This window comes from Micromys minutus (assembly GCF_963924665.1).
Source record: "Micromys minutus genome assembly, chromosome: 22".
Classification (NCBI taxonomy): Eukaryota; Metazoa; Chordata; class Mammalia; order Rodentia; family Muridae; genus Micromys; species Micromys minutus.
Genome location: NC_137957.1, coordinates 13,426,368 through 13,450,666, shown reverse-complemented (window position 1 = coordinate 13,450,666; position 24,299 = coordinate 13,426,368). Strand labels below are relative to the sequence as shown.

The window sequence follows — 24,299 nt, the reverse complement described above, 5'->3', positions numbered from 1 at the left end:
AGAGAGGCAATGCCCTGGAGTTCACCAAATTTAGCTTCTGTTAGCCAGCCAATAAGCTTCAAGGGATCCTCCTGTTCTAGTTTCCCCCATGCCGGGATTACAAGCCGTACCACCATGCCCAACATTTAGAAAACAATATTTTTGTTAGGTCTTTGAGACTTGTGTGGGACTTGTTTTTATATTTGCACCCAGTCCCGCACCTCCTCCCCAGTGCACCCCCTCCCATCCACCCATCCAACTTCCTGTTCTCTTTGACTCTGTTTTTTTCCTTAATGCGAGTCCATCGAGGCTAACTTGTGTGCCCCGCCCCGCGCTGGGATTTTTGTCTGGCTTGAGCTTGCGTAGATCTTTGTGCGATCACATATGCCCTGCTGTGTCCAGAAAACAGCTTCCTTAAGGATCAGGCACGAGGCTTCATGCACGAGGCGAACACTTTACCGGCTGAGCCATCCCCCTCGGAGACTGAGTTCCCGCGGCCCCTCATCTCCTTCCGTCCCATAAGGGAAGTGGGTCAAATGACTGGACGCTCTGTGCTAAGATGCCCGCGTGCTTGTGGAAGGGCTATCTAGTTAGCATAAGTTCTCATTTACTTCTCCGTCAGTCAGTTTACGTGCAGTCAGCTGTGTCTCGATGCGTTACGTGCTCGAATGTGTGCTGTTCTGTTTCAGTTTTCCTAAATCGGTCTCATTCGGCACGGTGTATGTCACATAGTGGAGCCTGCACTGGACCGCACAAGGTCTGGCCTTGTTTCGTCCAGCCTCTGGTAAAAGCAGACCCGTAAGCGCAGGCTTATCATCGCTGAAGGACATGGTTCTGTTCCTGCTGTCTCTTGGCAAGTGCCAGCGCCTGCGAAGAAACTTTGGTTTTGTAAGCGCATAAGGAAGATTGTCTGACCAGGTTGCGTGCTGGTGGAGCAATTCCCAGCTCTTTTCTTCTTCTAAGCCTAGGAGGGAGATATAGTCATAGTCCAAAGAAGAAAGGTTTGCCTTGGTTTAATAAGATGAGTCCATGCTTGGTAGCGTACAAAAGCTCTACACACACGGTATCTCCATTTGCTTTCTTCTTTATCATTTATTTACTTAAGGCAGAAATGGAGTTTCATTGTCGGCTACATCAGTCTTCCTCAGTGGGGTGGGATAGCCCACTATGTTCCAGAAAGTTCTAAAATCAGTCTCTCATCCAGTAGTCAGCTTCTGATTGGCCCATTTCACCGTGTGACTTGTGACTTGGGAAATCAGTGGCCTCCGTATCCTCGTTGTGCAGAAACATTGTAGGTTGCTGCGTCATGCCTTCCGGCTTTGTTGTCATTATCTGGACATGATAAGTACCCAGCAGACGTGCAAGTGGCTCCAAGTCGAGAAGCTAGCTCAAGAGATGCGGCCTATACACTGCATTAGCTTAGCACACCAAACACTCCATTATAGTAACGTGTATCTTGAGAAAACAGTAACCTGGTTGACCCAGTCACTCCTGGAGTCCAGGCTGAATTGTAGAATATTTTCAGAGAATTTGTTTTGATACTTCCAAACCAGAAGAATAAGCAATAAGCAAGTCAGTGATTGTTCCAGGGGCTCATTTCATGGAAATTGTATTACGTTCTATAGTATGCCTATTTCTGGCTCTTCAGAGATGGTAATCATACCCATAAACATCTCAGTCCAATTAATAAAGTTATGCTTCCTTTTGCGTCTTTAATTTCCAGCCCAGAAAAAAAAATCTGAAAATTTTTGAGACAGAATTTCTATGTGGAGTCCAGGCTGGGCTTGAACACACAGAGATCTGCCTGCCTCTATCTCTCAAGGGCTAGGATTTTTAAAAATGTCCAGCCTAAAAAATAAAAGCGCACAAACAAATAAACAAAATCTTTTTGAGGTATGAAAGCTGCGCATCCCACACAGCGTCTCAGCTCCAGTGGAGATAAACAAAAACCACAGACATGTGAACCATTTGCTTCCTCCTGCTCTCTCTCTCTCTCTCTCTCTCTCTCTCTCTCTCTCTCTCTCTCTCTCTCTCTCTCTCTCTCTCCCTATGAACCAGAATCAATTGCCTAAACTGACTTGGCAGCCTCTCTTTCCCTTTTAGTCGTTCAAGTTGGTTTCCCGTGTCTCGGCAAACAGGATGGGGTGGCAGCATTTGAAGTGAATGTGATTGTCATGAATTCTGAAGGCAACACCATCCTTCGGACCCCTCAAAACGCTATCTTCTTTAAAACATGTCAACAAGGTGAGCACTGAGCGACACTCAAGAGAAGGCTTCGGAGGAGAGAGATCGGGGCTTGTATATACACATTGGAGGGAAGGGGTTGTAGTGTGTTAGTCAGGGTTTTACTGCTGTGAACAGAGACCATGACCAAGGCAACTCTTACAGGGATAATATTTATTCGAGGCTGCCTTCCAGGTTTGGAGGTTCAGTCCAGTATCATCTCATGGGAACACGGAGGGAGAAGATGCAAAGCCTCGATCACACACCGGTCCTGCCAGGCACGGCCTCCACACCTCAGTGCTTTCTCCTGGGTGTCCACTAACCAAAGGGCACATCTCCATTCCCCTTCCAGCATTAAGTTTAAACTATGGAGCCAGTCAATGGTCTAAACATGTACTCCCCCCACCCCCAAAAAAAGGCATTTGTTCTCCAGCAGTGAACATTGAAGGCAACACCCCTCATTCCTCTGGTGGAATTTAAAGAGTTAATATATATCTTAGGGTTTCCATTGCTGAGATGAAATATCATGGCCAAAAAGCAAGCAGGAGAGGAAAGAGCTTACTCAGCTAACACTTCCACAGTACTGTTCACCATTGAAAGAAGTCAGGACAGGAACTCACACAGGGCAGAAACCAGGAGGCAGGAGGCAGGTCATGGAGGGATGTTACTTACTGGCTTGCTCACATGGCTTACTTAGCCTGCTTTCTTGTAGAACTTAGAACCTCCAGCCCAGGGATCACCCCACCCACAATGAACTGGGCCCTCCCCACTGATCACTAATTGTGAAAATGCCTTACAGCTGGGTCTCACACGGAGGCCTTTGCTCTCTGATGACTCTAACCTGTGCCGAGTTGGCACACAGAACCGTCAATACTTTGGCAGGTAGACAGAAGGAAGGCAGAGTAAAAATTGCTTTGCTCTCCTCGTGTGCCAGCCCTCCTGTTGGAAGATTGCAGGAAGAAGACTGAGTGAAGACAGGGGGCTGTGGAGGGAAGGTCAGGATTGTGGGTTCCGTCAGTTCCATCTGGTGTGCTGAGTTATACATGACCACCGAGGTCTCAGCCTGGCCTGACATCCGGGCACGCTTTACCCCTTGTTTCTCTCTGGTGCAGCCGAGTGCCCCGGAGGGTGTCGGAATGGAGGCTTTTGTAACGAGAGGCGGGTTTGCGAGTGTCCAGATGGGTTCTACGGGCCTCACTGTGAGAAAGGTAAGCAAACGATTCCGCTTGCCTCCCAATGAACGTGGACGCCACAGACCCCACGTGACCCTCTGTTCTATAAAACACATCTCTTGAAATCATTGTTATTATTTGATAATATTTTAAGGATCGGTGAAACGTCAAATAGCCACAGAGACTTGTTAGAAAAATTGTCCGTGTCTGCTAATGAAATATGTGGCCAGAACTTTGGCCAGAGAGCTTTGAGCTCCGGCCTCTGCCCTTGGTGGCCGACCTATGTTTATTTCCAATGTACTCTGTGATGGTCCATGACAGTTTTGAGGAGCTAATATCAGAACTGATCTGAAATCTTTCCAATTAGAAACAGCCTGATTCCCAGTTAAATCCATACCTAAGTATGTTATACCTCAACGTAAGCTGAAAGAAAGGCTGGAAAGAATTTGGGTAGTACATTTACTTCAGAGGTTACTGTTTCTGAGAGCCTTATATGAAGAGAGATAACAGAGAAAGCATTCATCATGAGACCTCTAAATGCCAAGAACTTATTTGACCAGAGTAGGGGGAAAATATATTTACCCTTAAGAAATATGAATATTTTCTTATTTGCATGTATCTTGGAGTTTGAAGATCAAGGAATAGGGCATAAAATATGTACAGTTAAGATATCACATCATCGTCACGTTGGTTCTGGGAAAGGTTTAGTAAGCATTCAAAGTAGAACAAATTCCAAATCCTTGTCTAAGAAACTAACTAAGTAGTTGAAAAACAGCCGGGTTAATGTCACAAAACAATTTTTAAAATAGAAAAAAAATGTAAACAGAGAGAATAAACATTTTAGAGTTCTCTGCAAAGTCTTAAGTTGTGGAACTTCAAAACGATCCTGTGCCAGAATCGTGTCTTGTCTAATCAGAGCCCTTTCTCTCCACAAGCCCTCTGCAGCCCTCGATGTATGAACGGCGGACTGTGTGTCACTCCTGGCTTCTGCATCTGCCCCCCTGGATTCTACGGTGTCAACTGTGACAAAGGTAATAGGATATTTGTTGTTGTTATTTTTTTTTAAGATTTATGTGTGTTGGTGTGTGTATTTGCACACAGCAGGGAGATGCCATAAGAGGCCATAAGATCCCCAGGACCAGGACTTAGTGATGGTTGTGAGCCTCCATGTTGGTGGTTGGAATCGAACCCCATCCTCTAGAAGAGCAACTAGTCTTCTTAACCACTGAACAATATCTCCGGCCCCCAAATAAGCATTAATGATGTCATCACGTTGCAAACACAGTTATGACCTGTGGGGTAAAGGCGACTGCTGTAATAAGTCGAACCACAATTTGGGTGTTGCTTGGTCCAGTAGAATTAGTCCCAGAATCCTCCAGTGCAGGGACACAGGCCATTCATCTGTGGTCCTCAGACAGGGTAGGAAGACAGGGAAAGAAATATGGGGACAAAGAGAAGCCTCTCATCATCTGTGAAGCAAAAATCCCAGCACAGTTAATATTTCCTGTGAAGGTTGCTGACAGGCCGTTGTGATTCCTTTTCTAGACACTTTATGTTAAAGTAGAAGTGACTTAAAGTCTCAACATCTATGACCTTGTATAGAGCCTCATTCAATCCTCTATTTACAAGAGGTTGGGTGCCTCCTTCTAAACACGGCAGCGGTAAGTCAGACTTCACTCACAGGGAGTGGATTCCAACTTGGCCCTGAAAAGCTACCTGTCCATTTAGCCATCCCACAAATTCTCAGCAGGAGGACATGTCTCGGTATTCTGTGGAGAATATGGATTTAATGAAGGTATCCTCGTACCCATAAGAAGCATCTCTTGTGCTCACTCAGTACTGCAGTCCATTTGTTTGTTTTAGCCTTTGTGCATGTGTGCGCTGCATTTTAGAAAGGGGGGCAGGTAATTCAAAGGGTTCTTGGTGTGTTTCAGAGGGAGTGGTTTGAGGTCGTTTGCTGTCTCAGTGTTTTCATACGCCTATCTGCTTCTTGACAAGCTCTGTGATGTGGGACACTGGACCCTCCACTTCCAAGTCCATTCCCTCTGCTGTACCTGTCACTCTATCTGATCAGGCTCCACCTCCTCCTCCCAAGCAACCAGAGACTCGATCAGATGACTTGGCGCATGAGTTTTTCCTTCCTTCACCTTGGGATTAGGCTATTTGCCTCCTGTCTTCCATCCTCCAACTGAGATAACAATGGAAGACAGTTGAACCTTTTTTTTATTGTTCAAACCACAGTATTAGATTAAAAATATTTAAAATACGTATCCCTGAAGACTAAGACAACAGTAACTTTTAACAGTAAGTCAGTAAAATGTGCCAGAGTGCGTCTTCATTTGTTCCAAATCAGCATTTGGTTCCTCTGCTTTTTCAAAATCAGGCATCTCTTGAGCAGTGAACCACACACACCCATGACCGATGGACTGATTACCAACGCCTGTCTATTCAGCTGTAGCCATTGTTGCTAGGGCTTATAGAATGAAAGGCCTACTGAGATCTTTTATTCACCCTGGGCTACTTCATTCCCCCTTATGCAACCTGGTGGTTCCCTGCTTTCAGGAGGGATATTGATGCTGAACTTAGCACAGACAGCTGACATAGCTCGACACCACAGAGAACTAGACTCAAGCAGTCCTGTCTCCAAAGTGTCTGGGACTGCATACACACACACACATATACATATACATACACATACATACATATACACATATATGTATATATAGTATATACATACATATATACATACACATGCTATACATGCATACACATATATACACACATGTATGTGTATATATTATATACATACATATATACACACATACTATACATACACACATACATATACATACATACATATACACATATGTATATGTTATATATACACATACATATATACACATACTATAATACACACATACATATACACATATATGTATATGTTATGTACATACACACATATATATATAATGCTACAGTGTCACAAATACTTCATAATTATGAAAGAAAAATACACATTTGTACTCCAGTACATTTCAAATTTCATAATATTTTGTCTTTCAGATGAAAGTTTTTACTACATATTTCACCCTATTAGTTTCTTTTAAAACTCATTTGGAAAATCTGTTGAAACTCTACTTGGTCTCACTAGAGACCCGGGAGCATAAAATATATTAACTTTACTGGCTTAGAGGATTCTTCTATTACCCACAGTAAGAAGGAACCGATGAAACACGGTTTAACTGGCACAGAGGTAGACTTCAGCCCTGTATTTTGGAACAAACATTTAAGAACCATGTCCACTGGCCTTGGGGGCATCTGCCACTAACTTGAAGAAATAACTGGTTAAGCCCTAGCCAATGTGCCCTCAGCCACAGTGAAAGTCAGTGTCTCTGTCTCTTGGTAAACAAAGTGTGCATTAGTCCACATTCTGTTGGGATAATAAATCACCCGAGGCTGGAGATTTTATAGACCAATGAGGTCAATTAAGCTCACAGTTCTGGAGTGTCAATGGCTCTGCTGAGGGTCTCAGGCTATACCACAGTATGGTAGCTGGCTTCACGGTGGATGTATTTGCAAGGAGAGATCATGATTACAAGGCAAATCCAGAGAGCTTTGAGGACTGGACGGCCCTATAACCTGTCACTACTGCGGTTGATGGTCCCCGTGACCTAACCACATTCCATTAGATCCCACTTCTGAGTGATCCCAACATGTCTTCATGCTGTGCTCTGGTGACCAAGTTCAAAGCTCACGAAACCATAGGACAGAAATGTTGAAAACCTTGGCCAGGATGACAGAAGTAGGTTTAAAAGCATTAAGAATAAGAATTTATTTGAGTGGTGTCCTGGTTGGGATCACCATTGCTGGGATGAAACACCGTGACCAAAAGCAAATTCAGGAGGAAAGAACTTTTTTCCCCTTATACTTCCACATCACTGTTCATCACTGAAGAAAGTCAGGACAGGGAAGAAAGCTGAGGAAGAAGTTATGGAGGGATGTTACTTACCGGCTTGCTCCCCCTGACTTGCTCAGCCTGCTTTCTTATAGAACTCAGGTCTACCAGCCCAGGGATGGCACCACCCACAAGGGGCTGGGTTCTCCCTCATCAACCACTAATTGTGAAAACACCTTACAGCTAGATCTTACAGAGACAGTTTCTCAACTGAGGCTCCTCCTTTTAGATGACTCTAGCGTGAGTCAACCGACACAGAACCTCCAGGACAGATGCGGTATGAGTGCCTTTAACTCCTCATTCTGGTGGCTAAGGCAGAAGAATCATGAGTTAATCACATTATACAGCCAGATTAATCACATGTTAATAAAGAAGAAGGGGTGGGCAGTCACATTATACAGCTAGATTAATCACATGTTAATAAAGAAGAAGGGGTGGGCAGTCACATTATACAGCCAGATTAATCACATGTTAATAAAGAAGGTGGGTGGGCAGTCACATTATACAGCCAGATTAATCACATGTTAATAAAGAAGGTGGGTGGGCAGTCACATTATACAGCCAGATTAATCACATGTTAATAAAGAAGGTGGGGTGGGCAGTCACATTATACAGCCAGATTAATCACATGTTAATAAAGAAGAAGGGGTGGGCAGTCACATTATACAGCCAGATTAAGCAGGTTCTGTCTCAAGTGTGCAGTCAGGCTCACTTTTGTTTCCACATCAGCGGCCATCAGGGACAGTGGGGTGTGGACCAAGAGAATATTGACCCTACTTTCCTCTTACTCCTATCCTGGGGAGTCACATGGACGAGTAGGGAGACAGGACTCATAAGAATAAGTGCACAGCCCGAAGAGCACGATGTCCCGGTGGCGCAGAGCCGGCCCAGTGTGCCGCAGTTCCTAAACTCTCAATCCCATACCAGAGCGATCTATCTGCCTCTGCTCGTTTCTACAAGATGCCAAATGCACCATCGCCGTCATCGGGGAGGCGTTTGCGATTGGAATGCAGTTTGCCGGTTAAGAAGCCTGATGTTCTGAGACGGCGTTTTTAATTGAACTTCTCTTCCACAAAGCAGGCTCGTTTTAAACTTTCTGACTTTCCCACCGGAAGCCTTGATCCATCTGACAAGGACAAAACCAGGACTTAAAACCGACTAAAAGAGCTAAGCTCTAACTTTTAGGTTTTGGCTTTTTTCCCCCCTTTGAGGCAGAGTCCCACACGTACCCCAGGCTTCCACCTCACCATGTATCCAGGACTGAGAGTGATGTCCCCATGCCTCTACCTCCTGGACTGTGGGACTACTGGCACACGCGTCTACCCGCAGCCCAAGCTCCCATCTTCACCTTCTTCACTGACTGATGGAAGTGACCTACTTTTCACCATTTCCTCTTTCCTCCTCTTCTTTAAGTGCCAAAGATCGGTGAAATTCAAGACACTGACGCCAGGCGGGAGAGGCTTGACAGTGTCTTCCCCCCTCAGGGGTGTCATTGGCTTTTCACTGCCTTGTACCTTCATCTCCCAACCCGTCACGGCTTGTCCTCATCCTCAGGACCTCACAGGCTCCACAGCCTGTCTCTCTGGGTGCAATTACTCGAGTCTTTCTCCAAGTACCATGACAGCCTCTCTTAAAATCCTATTCATTAAAACGAACCTCCACCCATCTTTCGGAGAGCCACTTCCTCCTGGTTGGACCTGACACTTTTGTCTCTTCTCTCCCTTTATCTAACCCAGAGAAATCTCCTCCATTTATCTTCCAACTTGATGCTTTCAAAGATTTTTTTCTTGGAATTATAGATTTTTTTTTTTTAGAGCATAGATTGTATTTATTACACCTTTTTCGTAGGAAGGAGTAAAGTGTAATAACCCTGTTCTCTCTTAGATTCCCAAGTAGAGTCTTTGTAATTTGACTGCAATTATAACTTAAATCGATTATTTTAAAACTGTAAAGCAGGTTTATTTATTATGCAGACAAGAAGGTATTAGACACGTGCGGGAGAAGTATCACCCACTTAAAGTGAAACTTTTGCTAGGCTTAACTTGCTGTCTGACAAAAGCACCCTGTCATTTATTCCAACAGCAAACTGCTCAACCACCTGCTTTAATGGAGGGACTTGCTTTTACCCAGGAAAATGCATTTGCCCTCCTGGACTGGAGGGAGAGCAGTGTGAACTCAGTAAGTACAGACCTGCACTCTTTTGGGCTTGGGGGCGGGGCCTGGGGCGGGGCTTGGGAGTGGGGAACCTGAAACAAGGCTTCCTTTTGCCACTGAGGAATCCTTGGTAGACACAGGACCTCCTGTGAAGTCTTAAGCCAGTGGTTTCTTTTTACTAGATTCAACTGCCACCCACCTTGTCTGAAGGCTAGGCTGAGAACAACAGAGCTTCCCCAAGAGGCTCAAGACAAATGCTCTCAGAGATTCGTCTACCTTTGCACCAGTACAGAGAGCTTTCTCCTGCCAATTAGTCTGAGCCTATTGGCTCATCTAAGAGAAAAGCACACACACACACACACACACACACACACACACACACACACACACACACACCAGTGGGGAAAACAGTACATAGCAATTAAAACAATAGTAACACCGCACTCTAAGTGACATCCCAGAGTTATATTACATAAAAGGAGTCAGACACACAGAAGAGTCTGTTTACCCATGAGTCCACAGTTTTTCAAGTTCAAAAGTACAATGTAACTAAATGAGAATGGGAGGTGGGATTGCCTTTGTGGGACCCAAAGGGGGTGCTGGGACTGCCTGTGCAATCTGCAGCAGTGTTACCTGAGCACCGTTAGGAAAGATAGCTGAGCTGTGAGCTTAAAACCGATACCCGCTCCACCTATGCGATGCTGGGCTGGCTGTCATGTTTCAGTTCAAAAAGCTGAAGGATGGGACTGTACTACAGCCTAGAGCTCCGCAGACCACTCAGATTTCTTTGAAACTCAGAAATGAGCCAGTTCCGTCTCAGCATCGCTGTGATCCACAAGACAATTAGCCCCGAAGCTCCTAGGGGCACAGAGCCGTCCAGCAGCGGAGCCTGGAGCCATCCGGTGTGCCTGCTGAGGGGTCCGCTTTTCCTTGTGTGTCCGGTGGGTCCTCCCCAGCTATACAGTTGCTAAAGGACTTCTGTGCTCGCTTGGTACAGCCATTGTTTCCAAAGCCGAGGTAGATTCAAAATTGAGTAATGATAAGTTCCTATTTTAACTTTCAACCTCTAATTTATTTGTGGGTTTTTGTACTTTAATGGGTAGTAGATGAAGTAACCATTTTTATAGAGTTCAAATGAAATGGCTCTGAAGTTTCCATAGAACATGTAATTAATTGTCAGGATGTGGTTTCTGCTCTTATTAATTAATCTTTCCTGATAAAGACATCCCGAGTTAGTTCCCTTCAATTCTCTCCCCATGCTCAGCCCCAGACATTAAATACTTAGTTTGTTTATGAGTCTCTGTTCGTGGTCTCATTTCATGTAAGGGTTTGTGTTTATGAACCTTCCTCAGGCAGAGTGCACTCTCCCTCCCTCCCTCTCTCTCCCTCTCTCTCCCTCCCTCTCCCTCTCTCCCTCCCTCTCTCTCCCTCCCTCTCCCTCCCTCCCTCTCTCTCCCTCCCTCTCTCTCCCTCCCTCTCCCTCCCTCCCTCTCTCTCCCTCCCTCTCTCTCTCCCTCCCTCTCTCTCCCTCCCTCTCTCTCTCCCTCCCTCCTTCCCTCCCTCCCTCTTTCCTCTTTCTCCCTCTTCCCTTTCTCCTGTCTCCTTCCCTTGATTTCTTCTCCAGCCCTCTCTCCCTTGCCCCCTCTTCCCTGACTTTTTTTTTTTCTTTTTTAATTCTAACTGGACCAAAACTTCAGGGTTTTGAAAACTCATTATAGATCCAACCACAAGTTTCATTCAAATTCCTTTAGGGAACTTCCTGTTTCAATGAAAAGAAACACCAAGGAACGGGGTGGGATGGGGGGAGGGGAAATAGGTGTAGAGTTGAAGGTTTCTCTAAGATCAGACAGAAAAAATGCAGAATCAAACTATTTGTTCTTATTTTTTAGTGAATCTGTAATATGCATACGGTAAGACAGTATTTTAAAGTGTACCGCCTCGTATATCCACAAGGTAGGCTGTCTCCTCTATCTGATTTCAGAACACTTTATCGCCCCACCCCCAAAACAAACAAGCAAATGTTAATGCCTACAATTATTAGAAATAATAGTTCTAAGTTGCTCTAAGTCCCCTCATAGCCCCAGGGCCTGTCAACCACCAGTCTACGTTCTTTCTCTTTAGCTTTGCCTTTTCTGAACATCTCATAGAAACAGAGTCACAGATACAGTGTTTTGTGCCCAGTCTTTCATTTAGGTCATTTGCTTCCGAGGATCACAGGTGGAGCAGAATATAGCAGCCCTTCACTCCTTTTCATTCTGAGTAACATCCAGTTGTGTGGATAGACTTAACTTGTTTATTCATTTACCAGATGAGGAACATTTGAGTTGTTCCCATGCGAGGGTAATTTTGAACAGCACAATTGTGCATATTTGTGAACAAGTCTCCATGCAGACTGGTTTGCATTTTTAAGTGTGTGTGTGTGTGTGTGTGTGTGTGTGTGTGTGTGTGTGTGAATATGCCATAGCATATATGTTCAGATCAGAGGACAACTCTTGAGTCAGTTCTTTAGTCAGTTCTTTACTTCTGCCTCATGGCTCCTGGGGACTGAACTCATCTCCCGGTGGCTTGGTTGCTGGTGCATTCCCTGCCGAGCCATCTCAGTGACCCAAGTTTGCCTAGAAGAATTGCTGGCAGAAGGGAATGTGTTATCTGAGGTTGCTTCTCATTTCTCAGTCCACAGCAACTCCAGTTCCCCCGCACTCTCGCCACACCCAATGCTCTCTTTTAAGGAGATGTGTCTTCTGCTGTCTGTGACTCTAATTCTCATCTCTCCTGAATTCTATCCATAACAATGCCGTCGCGGGCCAGTCAGAGCATCCCGAGAGCTAACTGGGATGCCAGCTATGCACACATCTTGCTATGTGAGGCTAATAGGTTTCCTAAGACTCTGCCACAGAACTTCAGCCGAGAAGGCCACAAAAATTATTCATGTCATATTATAAATAGGTTTGAAAATAACTTAGGAGGACCTTGTCATAAAGGTTCTCTGTAGAAACTTTTGTATTTGGACTGTTGTAGAAAATAATTAAAAACCGCTTATTGTTGTTAGCCCTTGAACACCCCGTATTTCTTTCATCCTTTTGTCTGAGAAACAGAGTCACACCATGAAGCTGTCCCACAGTCTCTCTGGTGGGGGACATTTGATGTGATCACTGTGTGTGCCTTATGGTCTGGCATTGTTCTCACAAGGACGCCTCCGTGGGTTAAACTACAACACTGCTTCAACAGTGAAGTCTTCTTGTCCTTAGACTTCATCTCTACAAACAGCTGACTCCTCAGGCTTCAGTATACCCATTTCCAACCAATATAATGTGATTGCAAAGTGTTCTTTGGCAAAAGTAGTCAATATTAAGACACTTTGGATGTTCTGAATACTAAAACAATCAGATGGTGAGGTCTGATTCTATAGTCCTTCAACTGTCAATGGCCTGTCGGTTCCCTAGAATCACATTCCTGACAGGTAAGAGCCAAGAGGGTTCCTCCCTCCTTTCTTCCCTCCCTCTCTCCTTCCCTCCTTCCCAGCTGATATGAACTGAAAAGTCTTTATTTCCCTCTTACTAAGAACACAAACATTCCAATAGAATCAGGGAGAAGATTCTACCAGTCATTCTTCATTGTTTCTGACCACCAAGTTCACACACCCCAAGCCCCACCCCACCATCCCCATCCCACCAAGGAGCACAGAGCTCATTAACTTGTTCATACGGAAGGGCCATGTACATTTGCCCCCTAATGAACATCCTCCTTGGAGTTGACGTGAAGAACCCTGAAGTGCTGGAAAGAATTCTGTGTCATGATCCAGTTTTCTGGCTGTGCTGGGGTCAGAGGGCTCTTTGAAAATTTGGAGCCTTTTCTTTTAATTAAGAATTGGGATCATCATTAATCAATAGAGTGTTCTTTAGAAAACAGAACTCTTTGGGACATTTAGTGGACAATAAAACAGGGGGTTTTTGGCCCTGAACCTGTAGCTTAGTTGAGACAAGAATACTTGTCTAACACACACAAATCCCCTTGTTTGACCTCAATGCTGAATAAAACTATTTATAATGGTGCACATTTAGGACCCAATCCTGGAAAGGTAGAGATCAAAAGGAGTTCAGGGCATCCTCAGCTACACAGTGAGCTGGAGGCCAGCCTGGGCTACATGAGACTCTATCTCAAGAAAGAGAGGTGGAGAGCTTGGGGTAGGGGAAGCAAAAGTCTAGTTTATTGCAGATTTCAGGGCCTTAACCTCCCAGTGTTGCTGTGTGCACATTGTCTTTGTGACTAAATGTGCTTTGTCCAATTTATAAAAGAATAAAGTTTTGGGGACAGGGGGGTAAAGTACAGAGTAAAAATTTAAGTGTTTGTAGCAAAAACACCTTTCACGGGAAGTTCAACTCTTGTCAAAAACAGTGCTTATTATAATATTATTAGTGAATAATACTATAGTTTGCTTTGTCTCAACCTTTCTTTGGCCGTAAAGAAACGTTAACGGCAAAGATTTCATTAGCTAAAAAAATAAAATAAAATAAATGAAGGAATGCAGAATCCCAAACTGGTGACCTGAACCTGGTGACTAGAACCTGGTGGCCAGAACCTGGTGGCTGCTGACTGTCTTCTGCCACAATACCTCTCACTGGGCAGGATGTGGCTTCTGCTTTGGGTTAACAGCCCCTTAACTTCTAAAAAGTCATCCTTCACATGGGAAATTCTAGATTGTAGAGGAAAATAAATATGGGAGATGTTAGGCTAAGCCATCATCAGGTGTGGCTATAGACAGACGCACTTCCAGAAGTGACACGCAAAACTAGAAATTACAGAAAGTTTTCCATAGTTAAAGTCAGTCATATAGTATTTTGGAGAGCACTGTATAAAACTACAGGCATTCATGAGCCAGATTAATTTCAATATTTCTATTTGTGTGCATTTGGGAGTTCACTCATTGTGGAAAAAGAAGTATTGTATGTTATATGCTATATGTTATATGCTGTATGCTGTAAGTTATACATTGTAATATATATAATCACGTCAATAATCTGCTTGTCGCTGCGACAAAAGCAATAGAAGAGCCAGCTTAGACCTAAGATGAATGGCAATGAGGAACATTTCAAAGCATTTCTCCTCTCGAAGCTTTGTTATCCCTTTGAAGGATCCATTGACTGTTCAACAAAGCCTGGACCCCTTCTGCTCTTAGCTACTTCTCTCTCTGTTGCAGGCAAATGCCCTCAACCCTGCCGAAATGGAGGTAAATGCATTGGTAAAAGCAAGTGTAAGTGTCCGAAAGGTTACCAGGGAGACCTGTGCTCTAAGCGTAAGTACCACACAGCGGCAGTATGGGTGCATGGTAGCTGAGTTAGCAGTGCCCTCTCTGGATGTGATGTCCATGCCTGCTGCCTGGCATCTGAGCATCAGAGTTGACCTTCTGCCCTGTTTGATGCATGTGCTTCCTTTACTTAGACCACAGGCATTGTGGGATTCCTGAACATAAAATATTTATGCACACGGCCAAATTCTTCCACGGTTTGTCGTGTTTTGTTTTGTTTGTCTGTTTGTTTTTTAAATCTATTCGGGATTTTCTTGAAAGGAATAATCTCTCAGGATGCAGCAGTTTCAAAAGCTCACTGAGAGTTTTTGTGTATGAGAAACACAATGCTTAGTGTAAAGGTTCTTCCTAGGGACTTTTTTTCCCCTTTCAACTTTGAAGCTGACTTTTGGCCAGAAAGTGACTTAGGAAAAGAAAATAGCGGGAGAAGCCAAAGCTAACACAATCTAAAGGAAAAGTAGCTAAGAGCTGTCTTCAAAGAAAGACGCAGAGAAGCCGAGGAGACATAGCTTTGCTTTGCTCTGATTCTAGCCGTCTGCGAGCCTGGCTGCGGTGCCCATGGAACCTGCCACGAACCCAACAAATGCCAGTGTCGAGAGGGCTGGCACGGGAGACATTGCAATAAACGTGAGTATCGTGCTCCGGACAACCATCGGACTGAGCATGGGTTCCCCAAGGGAGGAGCTAGAGAAAGGACTAATGGCTTTGAAGAAAAGGACAGGCCCAGGGAAGCCCTCCCTGGGAAAATGTTCTAACGTAATGGTGTCTTGGATTTACTGACTATCCTAAATAAAACTAAAGATATAGATGAACTGCAAGACTATTTTATACATGGAATGAAGCTTGATAAATCGAACATTCAGCATCGATGGGTGTCCCCCTCTGTGCCTAGTGCACAAGGAGGAGGGAAAGACCCGGCCTTTCAGGGAACACAGTCTAGGATGCAGTGTGGGAATGATTGACAGCTGTACAAAATGACAGAGATGCCTGTCACCTAGAGCAGCCTCCTGTGCATGTGTCTAACGTCTACCTTGCTTTAAAGAAAAGGAGGTGTCATTCAGGGGACACTTTATCCCAATCTTGCTCTAGCTCCGAAATAACAAGATAAGTATTTCAATAAATCGCTTACCCAACCGATATTTTTTTCTAGAGCAGTTTTCAGAGAGTAGTGCAACACAGCCCAGCGAGCATACCCGGCAAGTTGGGCACAAAGGTACTGTCACCCACATCCAGAATGAAAGCATGTTAGGAGCCTTTCTGTCTCCATAGTGAGGAATCCACAGCACTGCGCACCACAGTACCATACTGGGCCATTGGCCATCAATGGTACCTCTGTCAGAGCAAGGCACTGCCCAGAAGAAGATGTCCTGCACTTGTTGAATTGCAAACCTATTCTGGGTTGGCCACCCATCTGTTTTGTACATTAACTAAGAGAATCGAGCTGAAAGAATGGGGTTTATTTTGACTAGGGGAGGTGACAGGGAATGTCTGAGTCACAGAGTTCTGGTAAAGAGCGGATTCCCAGTGGGGTGGCACATTGGGAGGTCCTAGGCACCCAGGCGTCATAAAGGAGAGGAGGGTCCTGGAGATGGACCAACTCTCTGCTTAGACTCTCCCACCCCAGCAGGGGGTTGGGCTTCATGGGTGGCAAGCATGGGAGCAAACAGGCTCCAGTGCCTTGTTGGCTGGCGTTTTGACCCTGCTGTGAGCTAGTAGCCGACATACTGACAATTCAAAGAAACACACTCAGGAATAGGGCTCTGTTCTCAATAGTTGTTTGACAGCATGCTTGCATTTAAAAACCACAAGGAACACATGAAATGTTGGATTTGATTGACTCTGATGCACAGGAAGACAGAGACAAGGATTTTTTTTTTAAAGACGTAATTGCTGTCTTGGATCCATTTGAGGAAAGCAAATTATGAGTTGGCGGCCCCCAGCCACCTCCAGAAGTTCCCAGATGGAAAGGAAGGAGGTTTTGTAAACAAATAGATACATAAGCAAGCAAAAAAACAAACAAACAAACAAATATGAAAAGAGTTTCATAAACAGAGCTGGAGAAGGGTAGGGAGAAGGGTAGATGAGTACTTTGTGCAAACCTCACAAATCCTATGATAGGCATCAGTTCAAATCCTAGCTCTTTTCTATACCACGACGGGCAGAAGTCCCGATTCCAGTAGAACACATGTGTTGTATGAGTGTGATACACTTGGTCCTGAGCTCTAAGTGAAGAATGGAACCTGCGCTGTTGAAGTGCCTTCACATGAGTGAGGCCGGTTAGGTAACGCAGTGAGACAAATCCGAGATCATATTCTCAGTAGGACTTTGGCGACCTCGGCATGGGACCAGCCATCTTGTGATGGGCCCAGCCATCTTGTGGTGGGGCCAGAGGCATAGCTCACTTGGTAGAGTGCTTGCTAGCATGCACAAAGAACTCAGTTTGAGTCCCAGCACTAAATAAACCTGGCCTGGTGGTGTACACCTGTCACCCCCAGGTCTCAGAGGGTAGAGGAAGGAACACCAGGAGTTCAAGGTTAATGCAGGCTACAAGAAACTGTGTGTGTTTGTGTGAGTGCATGAGAGAGAGGTGGGGAGAGGGAGAGAGAGAGAGAGAGAGAGAGTCTACACAGCCAAAATGTATAGTGAGCTCCAGAGACAAGGCAAAGCAGATCTAAAGATCTCATGGAGGTAGTAACACAGGTTTTGGTGAGCAGACCTTGAACCCATCACCTTCTGTTATTCCGGTACCTCTGTGTGGTCACTACGATCTCACTCAGGGTTAAAAAGTAAACTAGCTCTATTTGAATGGTTAATGAAAAAATCCGAAGAGCCTGTTTTTGTAGTTTCTTTTCTTTTAAACTGTGAATAATTTTGCAGGGTATGGAGCCGGCCCCTTGCATGCCCTGAGGCCAGCAGGCGCCGGTCTGGAGTGGCACACGCCTTCACTTAAAAAGGCTGAGGAGAGGAGCGATCCACCTGAATCCAATTACATCTGGTGAACTCCGCCATCTGAGATGGTTCGAGTTGCACCGGGTTCACAACCTTTGTTAACCTTTCGTGTGTTGGATGTTCAAATGATGTTCATTACACTTTAGAATACTGGCCTGAATTTTATTAGCTTCATTATAAATCACTGGGCTGATATTTACTCGTCCTTTTAGGTTTTCTAAGCGTGTCTAGCATGATGGGATAGATTTTCTTCCTTCAGTCCTTTGGGACAGATCTTATGTTATGTCAGTTGGTCGGGTTTAAAAAAAAAAAATCTCTTTTCAGTGTGTCGTAGACAGATACTTGCAAAATTACAACACATTTGTAGTATTAGGATGGGGAGTGTTGGAGAGGCTAACCTGGGCAAAGATACATAAATCATGAAGTTTGGATAAGGCAGATAACAGTGTTTAAGCTACAGTATTTTAAATCCTATTGTCAGATATGTGGACATCTGTTAATATTTCAGCCCCCCATCTTGAATACGTACGATCTATTTCACCCTTACTGTTACTCCGGACAGTTCCGGTTTGAGGGGTAGACAAAGTTAAAGGAAAAACATTACACTGTGTTAGTGACATTTGAACAATATAATATATTGTAAACACGACAAAATAAGGAATATAATGTATGAAGTCTTTGCATTGGATGAAAGCAATATAATATATTGTAAACAGAACACAGCTCTTACCTAGTGAACATTTTATACTGTTTGTATGTATAAAATAAAGGCGCTGCTTTCACTTTCTGAGTGTGGTGTTGCATCGCGTGGGGGGGTGGGGTCTTTATATGACTGCTCGATGACAGAAATAAAGATGGCTGCTCATTGGTGGTGCTATGGCAGAGGAGAGAAGAGGTCCGGCCCTCAGACCCTGCCTCAGCTCTCCCTCCTCCATGCCCCCTCCCCACCAGCTTTCTTACTGTACCCCAGGCCTGCTATAGGACGCTGCTGTCACTTCCTGCAAGACTCCCAGTTAGGTCACATCCCAGCTTGCCACGTCTTTCAAGTCATCTGCTCTGACTAGGATGTACTAAGACCGTCTCTGCTTCTGTTTTATCAACATGACAGAACAGCAGAGACCAGCTGTGGTTGGGGGAAGGGAACTGCAAGCTTCTACGGTCTGATAAAGCCACATGTCATAGCAGAAGGGCAAGAAAGGAGGAAGAAGCAAGAGCAGAGGGAGCTGAACTTGTGTTTGCAGCAACCAAATGCTGGGGTAACTAACCTACTGGGCAAGAACATTCACTAATGACTTATGGAGGGAGAAACCTCATGATGTCATCAGGGCTTGTTAAGTGCCCCTCCCAACAGTTGCCTTGGGAATTACACTTCCTACATTAGCACTCAGGGGATGGGGTTCCCATGAAGTCATAGTGATAACCCACTAGTGGAAGGCCAACTAAGACTGGTTGAATGTATCACAATTTCCCAAATATGGAGTATAACTGTTTGTTATTCAACCTATTGACCCCGTGTGCAGTAGGTCTTATTTTATTACCATATAAAGCAAATATTGCTGTTTCATCTATATAGGAAGGAAGCCAAAGTATGGAGATAATAAGACGTTTATGCTAGGCCACAAATGATAGGCACAGAGTTCTAACCATGCCATCTGACTCCGAGGAGGTGACACCATGTTATTTTCCCTGTTGACGCGTGCACTATGAAGCACACTGTGAAGACCCTAGGGAACAGCTTCCCAGACATGCTTCCCTCCCTCTTTGTTGTGGTAAATATTAAAAGAATGGCTTGACCTTTTATCGGCCCCCGTGGTCCCACTTCGAGGACGCTGCTCTAGTGCGGAGCGGAGCACACACCATGTGGTTCCCACACCACTTGGCGCTCCAGGCCACCTCTATGAACTCAGTCACTGTCCACTCCTCCACCCCTGTTACTTCTGTCCCAGGTGGATACGACCGCCCTGGTAGGTGGTTTTCACTCACTTCCCCTTGGTGTGCTGTTGCCAAGCCTTAGGCACACATCCCAACTCTGTGGTGGGCTTTATGCACTCCACCACTGCACCCTTTGAACTCCTTTAAGTAGTCACATCAAAGCACACACCAAACCACTCTGATCCAATAGGTATAATATAATCTGCTAACCTTTATAAGTCAAATGATCTTGTACAATTCCATCCCTTATAAAACATTCAATAACAACCTTATTTATGAAGAGATGGGACGAGAGAAACATAAACATCTGTCTCCATCTTCGTTCCTCCCAGAATCTCTCCTCCTCTCTTCCTCTTCCATTTTCTTAGCCTTTTCCCCACCTACCTCTCCACTGTCCAATCATGTATCACCTTAACATCAGCCCATACCTCTTTCCCTAGAGGGTAGAGAAAGTAGGCTTTATTTCATATATAACCTGGAGCCAATGAAGTTTTTTCCTGTTGGGGAGTGGCTTGGTCAGTTGTGTGATACAGAAAACGAGGTAAGAGTATGTGCAAATTTACAGGCTGAAGCAATCTACACTGACCATCTCCCACCCTATTTAATTATGGGCTCCACTAGAAATGTGTGCAGACAGTGGCCCAGATGTGGCTCTGTTGGTAGACTGCTTGCCTGAGTTCGATCGACAGCACCACATAAAACTGAGCATGATGGCTGACATCTGTAATCTCAGCACTCAGGAGCTGAGGCAGGAGAACCAAAAGCTCAAAGTCATCCTCTGATACATAGTGAACGTTTTCTAAAGGGTTACTTTATTTTTACTTATTCGTCTGATTATATATGTGTGGGTACCCTGGGAGGCCATAATAGGGTGTCAGATCCCCTGGAGCTGTAGTTACAGGTTGTTGTGAACCACCTGACATGACTATTAGGAACTGAATTCCAGTCTTTCACAAGAACAGTAAGTATACTTAATTAACAACTAAGTCAACTTTCTAACCTACATACTGAGTTGAGAAGTCTCTCTCAAAAGGAGGAAGAAGAGGAGGCTAGCATGTGAATATGTGCAACATAAAAATCGAAATCTTTAGAAGGCAGAGAAAAATATAAGTATAAATTATAATATTCAATATCCAACTCATATACACCCAAGTGGTGCAAATACACACAGACACACACACATAAACACACACACACACACACACACACACACATCCCAAAGAACACATCACATAAGTGGAGAAACGCAATCTGAAATGACTTTAGGGTCATTGACTCAAAAGAGATTTTAGGCCTAAGCAGGGGCAGAAGTAAGCAAGGTTCCAGAGTTGATGTTTTAAAATTCCATTGGGTTCTGTTGTTAGAAATGCCTGGTAGGCACTTAAAATGCAGTTAGGTGCACAAAGCCAACAACAGGCTCATTATTAGCCATATTAACAGAACCATACTCTTCATATATTGGATACTTTCGTTATAAGATATACGTGGAAGCTTTATCTGGATAGGTGTGGTTCTATTCACTTTTGTTTTTCAGATTCTATGTGTGACTGGCACTTTTTGCTGCCTACCTAATTACCTGCATTCGACATTTATTATTTGACTGAGCATTGGTGGCTCCTGGCCATAGGTATATTATGAATCTTTAACCCAATATATACTCTTGGTTACCTTGTTAATTTATGTGGAGCCACAACAGTGGAATCCAGCTTTAAAACAAAGACTAAAAATTGTTCATGTATAGGGTCTGAAATATTTTTTGTTATTTATATAAAGTTTTCCATAAGGGAAGTCGGAAAACATGGAAGGAGGAGGAGGAGGGAAAAAAGAAGAGGGAGAGGAGGAGGGAAGGGAGGAAGAGGTAACTGCATAAAATATCTTAATACATATTTTAAGAGTCAAGGGCTAGCAAGATGGCCTGGCCAGTAAAGACCCATGCTAACTAACAGCCTAAGCTCAATTCCCAGAAGACACATTATAGGAGAGAACTGTGCCAGTTTGAATGAAAATGGCCAGCAAGGACTGATATATTTGAATGCTTGGTCCTCAGTTGGTGGAACCATTTGGGAAGGATTAGGAGGTGTGGCCTTTGTTGAAGGAGGTGTGTCACTGGGCGGATTTTGAGGTTTCAAAAGCCTATGTTAGTATCTGTTAGCTCTCTCTCTCTCTCACTCACTCTGTGTGTGTATGGGGTGTGTGTGCGATGTAAACACTCACTCTGTGTGTGTAGGGTGTATGTGTGTGGAGGGTATATATGATGTAAACTCTCAGTTATTGTTCCAGCACTCTGCCAGCCTGATGGAATGCTGCAACATTCCCTGCCATTATGGTCATGGACTAACCTTCTGAATTGTAAGCAAGCCCTCAATAAACTCTTTCTTCTGTAAGTTGTCTTGGTCATGGTGTCTCATCACACCAATAGAACAGTGGATAAGAACCAGTCCTGTAAGTTATCCTCTGAATGCCACGTGTTTGCTAGTGGTACAAGCCCCTCTTTGTTGGGGGTGGGTTCTAAAGTTTTGTCTTATTTCAGCTTTCAAAAAGCCACACTTCCAGAAGGAGGGTCCCTGCTCCCTGATGGCTTTGATTGGTAATAAAAAAATTGGCATACAGCCAATGGCTGGGCAGAAATACAGAGGCAGAACTTTTAGATTGTGCAGGCAATAGTCAGGGAGAGAGAGGAGAGACAGAGAATCTCCATGATGGGGAAGGAGAAAGATGAAACTTAATGGCCCACTGACATGTAAGGATTCACAAAAGTGGCCCTATAGGCTACTTCCCTTGTTGGGTCTGGGGTAGCAGAGATGAAATATAAATTTTAAGATATTAACTCAGTATGGTGGTTTGGATATGCTTGTCCCACAGAGGGGCACTATTTGGAGGTGTGACCTTGCTGGAGTAGGTGTAGCTTTTGTTGGAGTGGGTGTGTTACTGTGTGGGCTTTAAGACCCTCACCCTAACTGCATGGAAGTCAGTCTTCTCCTAGCTGCCTTCAGATAAAGATGTAGAACTCTCAGCTCCTTCTACGCCATGCCTGCCTGGATGCTGCCATGTTCCCACCTTGATGACAATGGACTGAACATCTGAACCTGTAAGCCAGCCCCAATTAAATGTTGTCCTTATAAGAGTTGCCTTGGTCATAGTGTCTCTTCACAGCTGTAAAACCCTAACTAAGACACTACCCCATGACTATCTGTTTCTTCTACACTCTCCAGTAAAGTCCAGCCAACCTACTCCAGGGGAACTTTATTAAGCGTCTTGATTTTTTAACACATTTCTTGAAAATCTTACCACCACCCCAAGGGCTTTCTTTCATGCTTCTTCTCAATTTGGGAAGGAGCCATTTTCCCATCTTAATTCACATATAGTAATCCTATGGCAGAATGATCCCAAGTAGGTGGGTCTTTGATCTTCTCTCAATGAGAGAGAAAAGAGACTTGTCTCCTGCGGGCTCTCAGGATGGTGGTGGCTCAGCCCAAGTGCTTTCACGCACTATTCAAATTCTCTACCACTGAACTACATCTCCAGCCCTTCCTATGGGTTTCAGAACACCATGCATTTCATGGCACAGTGAATAATGCACACAGAGCAGTAACAGGGCTGTTTCACAAGTCTTCATAGTAAAGCACAATTTAATGAGAGCAATTCTACCTAGATTGGTACCAAGGGTAGGGGGTTCACTGGGATGAACAATTCCTCAATTGGGTAATGGACCCATTTCAAAAGTTTTATTTTTTCTGAAAGCAATAAAAAAAAAAAAAAGAAAATCAAACAAACAAACAAACAAAAACCAAATGTTTCTCCAAAGACGTCTGTTCTTGGAGTTTTGTTATAATAATTCCTAGGCAGTTTGTGCAACTGGTGAAAATAGAAAAAAAATTTAATAAGCACGTTGAATAAATGTCCTCCATATGGCTCAAGCTTAAGAAATAGAGACTATATTAAGGAAACAAAAGACTCAGGTGTTCCATAAATATCTGTCCTTAATGTACTCTCCAAATGTAAATTGATTTTTTACCTGTTTGCTGATTCATAATTGATAGCTATATAAAAATTACAAATGAGAAACATTTTAATAAGCACTGGAATCCCAGTATTTCCCCTGAGCAACAGGTGTCTGCCTTCCTAAACATGTTCAGCTACTAAAGTGACCTAACATTTCTTAGAAGTTCAAACCAACTAGATGTCCACAGGCAACACAAAAGGTTACATGGATGTCAAAGTGTTCATAAAACCCACCAGAGAGTTAGAAATGGACATAGTTCAGAGAGAATACTCAGCTCTCTGTTCCACTGGACATGACAATGAACAGCTTAATAGCATACGTGTGAACTTGGCATGCGCACGCGCACACACACACACACATACACACACACACAGCCTTTTTTTATATTTAGACTTGAGACTTGATTTCCAACCCTAGGAATTTACATCATGTACACCCAAAAAGTGTTTTTAAGATTTGTAAACCTGGATACCTCTGGTTCCACGTACTTTGGGTCATCACCTTGCACCTGTCAGTGCGTTGACATTCTCTGCCTACGCACTGACCAGATGATTGTACCTTCAGTTCATGGTGGACAGGCCTTGAGAATCAGTTACATCAGTGACCATCGCAAACTACTTCTGAAAT

At 44.1% G+C, this 24,299-nt stretch overlaps 1 protein-coding gene across 1 annotated transcript in view; it reads left to right on the top strand.

Moving 5' to 3' along the window:
• Positions 1-17,935, top strand: part of WIF1 (WNT inhibitory factor 1) — a gene marked incomplete at its 5' end in the record, with an annotated part of 63,428 nt that extends 45,493 nt beyond the window's left edge. The window contains 7 exons of the mRNA XM_080934972.1: positions 2,083-2,223; positions 3,315-3,410; positions 4,310-4,405; positions 9,412-9,507; positions 14,681-14,776; positions 15,320-15,415; positions 17,666-17,935. Coding sequence (XP_080791098.1) covers positions 2,083-2,223; positions 3,315-3,410; positions 4,310-4,405; positions 9,412-9,507; positions 14,681-14,776; positions 15,320-15,415; positions 17,666-17,787 — 743 coding nt within the window. The 3' untranslated portion in view covers positions 17,788-17,935. The remainder of the gene's footprint in view (positions 1-2,082; positions 2,224-3,314; positions 3,411-4,309; positions 4,406-9,411; positions 9,508-14,680; positions 14,777-15,319; positions 15,416-17,665) is intronic.
• Positions 17,936-24,299: the final 6,364 nt, after the last annotated feature.